Below are 6,906 nucleotides of genomic sequence, written 5' to 3'. Positions count from 1 at the left end.
GTTGAAGATGTCCCTGCCCACGGCAGGGGGGTTGGACTAGATGACCTTTAGAGGTCCCTTCCAACCCAAACTATTCTATGATTCTATGATATGAGTGAAAGTAGCTGATTTTAGTTCATAGTAGTTTGGAAATTATATTTAAATAATTTTTTAATAAGTGTTTTCATGTCCAACAGAGTTCCCACAGGCTTTGATCTAGAACCGTCCCTCACACAGTTTGTTCTGAATATTGTAAATACAATATATTGCTGAATTTATTTGCTGAGGTTTCAAGTGTCTTGGTAAATTTTTGCAGTTTGAATTCTAATTTGCGTTGAACTGATGTCTTTTGGTACAAATCTCTGGAAGTTGAGGTAAGATTGCTTTTATTTCACATGTGTCCCAAGATGAAGACACAACTCCCAGAGCCTCTGCAGGGGGTGCACTGCTGTGCAGCCCAACGGCTTTGCAGGCACCAGCAGTTACCAGTGGTTGTGATATTCTCCCTGTTCGGAGAAGGCGAAGTTTTTACAGTGGCTCTCAGAACAGAGTTTGGAAATGGACTAGTTTTTCTAAAGCTGGAAGAGTCAGAGCAGGAGAGAAAGCCCCAAGGAGTAGGGGACAGTCACTACTGTGACTCTCCGTGGGGAGAGCCCGTGGTTGCTGGGTACCCGTCACACTCCTCATTCCCCAGGCACTGTCCTCATGGTCCCCATCACTGTCACCAGCGTCTGTCATCCTCTGAACCACGTGTGCTGGGGGAGAAACGTGTCTGGTGAGAGGTGCTCAGATCATCTTAGCCCTGTGTTAGCTCCTTCCAAGCCAACTCATGTGGCTCTGCACAGCCCTGCCTTGTGCTGGGGCGTCCCCCAGACGGGGAAGGCTGGCAAATCCCTGCTGGACCCTGGTCCTCAGTGCCACTGTACCTTGCCTCATTTAGCAGGGTGTGTTACCTCCTTAAAGGCTTGGGGGCAGGAGAGCTACAAAAGCATTGGGACCCACTTAAATGATTAACCCATCCCCTCCAAACTTGCCTCTGAAGTACGAAATCAGAGGTCTTGCTGCATGAGTCTTGGAAAGCAGAAGTGGGGAATATCTCTTGAGATAGTATTCGCCTTTTCTTTGCTTCTGTTATCTCAATTTTGGCCTGCTAAACAGGTATATTCACGTGAAGGATGCAAAGAGTGTGAAATGATTAACTGAGACATTTAAGGGAGATAAATACAAAACAAGGCTTAAGAAACTCCAGCCAAGATGCAAGCACTTCTACAATGGAGGGTTTGCAGCAGGGTTTCAGTATATTCCTGCTCCATTTACTGAAGCATGTGTTAAAATGTAAAGTAATCAGGATAATGATCTTGACTCTTTTCTATATATAATTAATGTTATCTTCTATTTAATGGCTGTCTTTCAACAAGCAAAGGAAAGAGGCTAAGGCAGAAAGACAGTGCAATGTGGAAAAAAGACTTGGTAGCTGAGGTGGTCACAGATGTAAAAGACAAAGTCAATTCTGGAGTGATGCGCGTTCCTCCTGGAGCGACTAAGAAAAAGTGCATGTTCCAACAATCACAGAATTTCCATAAATGTTAGAGAGGGGAAGAGAAGGCATCAAATCTGGATAAGCTGAGTCTGCTTATCTCTCAAAGGTCTCCTTTTCAAGGAAGAATGTATTATTAAAAGTGGAGAGATAGCACTGTAATTCGTTAATAAGATGTAATATTTTTCATTCTTTAAAATGCACCTGCATTTTAGAAGTTTGCTTTTTCCCATCTCATTATATGTTGAGAGAAATATTGGTGGTTTTATTTCTTTGCTGAGTGAATTGTTTCCATAGTGTAATGTGTCTTATTTGGGCTTGTTGTAGCGATTATGTTCATTTACACATCTGTCACTTGGAAAAATCCAATTACTCTCATCTCAATTTAGATTGCCAGCATTTACAATTTTTTCTAATGGCATGTGGAAATGTGAAAGTTAGATGTGGAAGCCAGGGTGATTTAGACTCTTTTATGTATCGTTGTTTGTGTTGGTTTAAAGTTATTGTCAATGGATGTCTGTAATTCACAAGGCTGTCAAAGACGTGTTTCCTAGCAAAGGTGGTGAAACACAAACTTACTTTTGCTTTTCAAGAAATACGAGATAAAGGAAAACTGATGTGACAAGGTGCAGTGTTTGACAGTGCGCCACTGTAAGATCAGCTGTGATCCCGAAAATTACATCAATGACTGCTGGAGCAGATTGAGCATATGCTCTTTTCAGATGAATGGATGAGTTATATGACTTTTGGGGAAAAGTTACCCAATTTGCTTTTCATTTTTTTTCTTCCATTTCATATTTAGCTGTCCCTATTTACTGCAGCAAATTGGCCCAATGTTTCAAGGCAGGACCCTCTGTAACTGCCATCTACTTGTCTGTATTGTGCATCACACCTAGAGATACTGAAGAAGTTAAGATGTCTGGGAAAATATGATGGAAACAAACATTTTTAACAACTCTTTAATAGTTCTAAAAGATAATTGCTTGCTTACATTTAATGTAACATTCTACATACGCATTTCATGCTGCAGTCAAATTTCCATTTCAATAGGGGGATCTAATAATAGCACGTCAGCCTGTACCACAAGCCTCAGGCTGGTTTGTGGCACAGCGAAGTACGCAGGATGATGCTCCATCCTGTGGGCTACTGGCAGAAAGGCAGCAGCCAGAGAAAAATGCACTGTACACCATGAGCAATATACTTGTGCAGATGGCTCGTGAGCAGAGTGGTTTCTGGAACGATCCTAGTTTAATTGGAGAACTCGGAGGACAATCTGCAAAATTTTAGGCTTGGTGACACGCTTATATGACTTCTTGTTTATGTAGTAAAAGTACTCTTATGTTTTGTTATGCCCAATGTTATGCCCATGTTATTTCTTCTTGAAGAATTACCTCTAGAAATTTTAGGAAAACGGAAGCAATGAAACTGAAAAGAACAGAGTATAGGCGTCCATTAAAAGATAACATAGCATGGGTCCTATGTGAAAAATGGTGAATGAATTTTGCCTCTAGGAAAGGAAAGTACTAGTACAAATATACAGATTTAGACATTTTAAGTTACAGTTTAGTGGGGAGGCTGAAGGGAAGGGGAGGAAGCCTCACCAGCTATACTTTCTGATATGTCTGTGACACATGCTTATGGAAAACTGCTGAAAGTTCCCAACTGTGGTAGAGAAAAAGGGAAGGAAAAAGCATCCGACTGCAAAAAAAACTGACAAAGAAACCCAGCCTCTCCCCTCTCCCTGCATTTCTGAGCCACGTGCTCCCAAAGGACAATTTTTTTTATGGCTATTCCTTCTGGAGGTATTATGCAGGCATCAACCGGGGACACAGCCCTCATCACTTCAATTTCAGAACAACAGCAATTGCAACCCCTGTGATGATAATGAAAATGTCATATTGTTTTAAATTTTTTCTTTTATTGTCACACCTTTTGTTTTGATTGTGGCTTCTGCTCAAACTGAATCTGCTGTAAAAATGGCAGTCTCACACAGAAGACTCCATGTGACTCTGCAGTATTGATGAATTAATTCACAGCATTGTTCGTTCTCTCACATTTCGTTTGTGTTGTTTCTAGTCTGCTTCTTCCTGAGTTGTGGGTACTGTGTTTTGGTTAATGCATTTGGAGTGCTAGCTAAAAAACTCCATGTTGTACAGAATAAATATGACAATGATTCCCTTAGGAGACACATGCCCTTTGATTTCTGATTTTGCCCTGCAGCTTCTGGATCCTCCAGAATGTGGCAATGGCTTTGTGGAAGACGGAGAAGAGTGTGACTGTGGGACAATAGCGGTAAGTGCAACGTACTTTAAATTAGCCACTAGATTCTCCAGGACACGGTGCTGCTCATCACTGCCGTTGATATTAAGTGGAGGAAGACAGGCAATGTTAAGGTCCTGTGGCAAAGGATTCATCATTTTTTACCTTTTTCCATCATGTTTAACACAATGTGGGTGCTGCCCATCACTGCTGTTGACATTAAGTGGAGGAAGACAAGCAATGTTAAGGTCCTATGGCAAGGGATTCATCATTTCTTACCTTTTTCCATCATGTTTAACACAATGTGGGCCAGCTTTTTTATTTTATCACCACATAAATTCTGAAGAGTAATAGCAATAGCTACCTGTGCAGAATCAAGCCTTAAAGGATGTTAAAGAAAGTGTTTTCCTAGATGGGAACATGATTCTGGTCAGTGCTAAAATGTCAGTATTTAATGATTCCTAACTGTGAAGTTAGGAAAATTATTTCCTATATTGCATAGCAAACAGCTGTGCAGGAGCTTCATACCTGACAGTGCATGCTTCTTTTTCTGCCTCCAGGTGCCTAAAAGCCTGGTTAAAAATCTGTTCAGGTAGCAAGCTAAGATGAGAAGTAATAAGAGAGCTTGCGGCTCATCTGCTTTTCCCATGTATTCTGTTATAAGTGTGTGTGTTCCCCAGGAGTGTGCCAGCGAAGGAGGAGAGTGCTGCAATACTTGCACCCTGACGGCAGGTTCCCAGTGCAGCAACGGGCTTTGCTGTCGGAAGTGCCGGGTAAGGGCAGTGACCTTCACTGCAGCGTCCTGACAGTAATGCATCCAGGTGGCTACAGGCACCGCAGCACGTCTTTTTCCTTGCAGACCTTGTGTTTCCTTTTCTGAAAGCTTGCCTTTTAAAATTGGCTGAAAACTGGTTCGTCTGGGGCTATTCTCTTTCTTTTAGCCTGGGCTTCTTGGGGCAGGGATTGTGATCAAATGCAGAGCTGAATTAAAGCCTTCCAGTTTCAGACAAGTTTGAATCAGGTTGAAGTTCCACGAGGTTTCATTAGATGTCCTTGTTTAAACATGCACATCCTTACCCATGTGCTGCTCCCAAAGCCTTACATGTTGCTCTGGATTTGCCCATGAGACTGAATGGGAAGATCGTACCACAGAGGGCCGAGAGAAGGATATAGTTAAAAAAACCCCAAAAAACCCGCAGCTAACAGAATTGTTCAGAAGCGTTCATCTAAAAGACACCTGACTTCCATTTTACTTAGGTCTGCCTGTATCTCCTTATGTTTGGACTGACTGAAATCCTGTTGAGTAAAGGGAATCAAGCCCTGTGTAAACTATAAGGTATTCTTCCTGATACCTCGGTAAATAGTAAAAGGAGGTTTAGCCAGATCTTGGCTGTAAGGAAGGGAGCCCAGCTAAATATGACTTAAAATAGTTGTTTATACTCATTTAGTAGTAATGATAATTATTATTAATGTTATTAAAACCGTGGTGTACTCTGTGTGATATTTTTATCTTTATCTGTGGGCATTTGAGGGTTTCATTTCCTTAGGAAGAGCATTAGTAATAACTGTGGACCACATTCTTGACTTCGTGCTCATCCTAATGTTAAAAAAAGAAAAAGCACAGATTATGCTGGAACAGATCACATTTCCCTAAGCACATTCCTTTTTTTTAATATAAGATCAAAGATTAGCAGATTACCAGTGTGGGTGAATTTTGTTCAAGTATCCAAGTCACATAGGCACCATATTAAAGACTCTCAGAAAAAAATTAAGCTTCTGCATACCTACATTTTTTTTGCAAACGAGAGAAGGGTTTATCTACATACAGAGTGGCGAAGGTGAGCCAATGAAAGGAAAGGCAGAATTTTGCAAAACACGTGTCCCTAGGAGGTGTTAATCAGGACAACTCAAAAGACCATGTATAACAGTTCCCAAACTTGGGGTTACCTTCTCCTGTAATACCCTGCCTGAAAGCAGGAGTGATGGAGGGATTGCAAGCAAAACATGGTGGGTGTACATCCCAGCATCTGTAGTGTCTCTGACAACATTCTTGTCTGTCTGCATTTTTCCAGAGACTGGTAGGGAAAAAATAAGCTGAAGGCTGAGAAAGTACCAGAGTCTAGCTCTTCCACTGACGTGTGTCCGTTCACGCCAGCTGTGGAGTTAGCAGTTGTCCCCAAAAAAATGTATGCGCATGCAGATCCGGAAAAAAAGTCACACAGCTGCAAAATGAACTGAATATCACAGACTTAAGAAACCTTTCAGGGAAAATAAGAGGTCTGCACTAACAATTGCCACTAATGGGATGTCTTCCTGCTTTTACAAGTCTTGAGAGTTAGCACAGAAGTCTTTAACCAAAATGCCTATGTTAGGTCACTGATACATTTTTCGTTGTTAAATATCTGGTCACTTAGAAAATGGTGTCAAACCATATGGAATTCAGTACATTTATTAATAGTTTCTCTTCTACAATGGAGCATTGTAATAACCATAGTGTTTATACCTAGAGCTTTGCAGTGTTATTCATCCCTAGAAAGAAGATCAGGATCACTCTCCCTGTTTCATAAAGAAGAGTAAAATAGTCACAAAAAGGCACAGTGACCTGGTCAAGATAATGGTGCAAGCCACTGCAGTATTGATTTGATAAACGCCAGGGGTCCTGTGTCCCGGGAGAGCACTTATCCTGCTCGGCCCCACACTCGATGCACTCAGCGGGGGGTCCCTCAGTGGTACCACTTGCACCAGTAAATGGCCGGTGGCTTGACCCGTGCAACGTCTGCACCAGGGAAAGGAAAGTCTTCCCACTTCAGTCAGCACATGAAAACTTCACATTTTTTATTTTAGTTAAAACTCGTAGGAAAGCATTGCATTTAAGGCAAGATATGGAGAAATCAAGACAATAATTTTCTGTCCTTTTTTTCAGTTTGAACCTAAAGGAGTTTTGTGCCGAGAAGCAGTGAATGATTGTGATATTGCAGAGAACTGCACAGGAAATTCCAGTCAGGTGATTTTTATATCTTCTATCCAAGAGATTAAAAAAACACCTGTAGTCTCTCAATCACTATGGATGTTACCATTTTGTATAGTAAGGTGTATAAAAATTGTATTAAACCTGCTGATACTGAAAAAAA

General features: G+C 41.3%; 1 protein-coding gene across 1 annotated transcript in view; it reads left to right on the top strand.

The window, feature by feature from the left end:
- ADAM22 (ADAM metallopeptidase domain 22) overlaps positions 1-6,906 on the top strand; it is a 123,184-nt gene that overhangs the window by 87,636 nt on the left and 28,642 nt on the right. The window contains exons 16-18 of the mRNA XM_019471096.1: positions 3,737-3,808; positions 4,456-4,548; positions 6,699-6,779. Coding sequence (XP_019326641.1) covers positions 3,737-3,808; positions 4,456-4,548; positions 6,699-6,779 — 246 coding nt within the window. The remainder of the gene's footprint in view (positions 1-3,736; positions 3,809-4,455; positions 4,549-6,698; positions 6,780-6,906) is intronic.

This window comes from Aptenodytes forsteri, unplaced genomic scaffold, assembly GCF_000699145.1.
Source record: "Aptenodytes forsteri isolate BGI_AS27 unplaced genomic scaffold, ASM69914v1 Scaffold172, whole genome shotgun sequence".
Classification (NCBI taxonomy): domain Eukaryota; kingdom Metazoa; phylum Chordata; class Aves; order Sphenisciformes; family Spheniscidae; genus Aptenodytes; species Aptenodytes forsteri.
The sequence above is the reverse complement of the archived record's forward strand: the minus strand, read 5'-3'. Positions and strand labels throughout refer to the sequence as shown.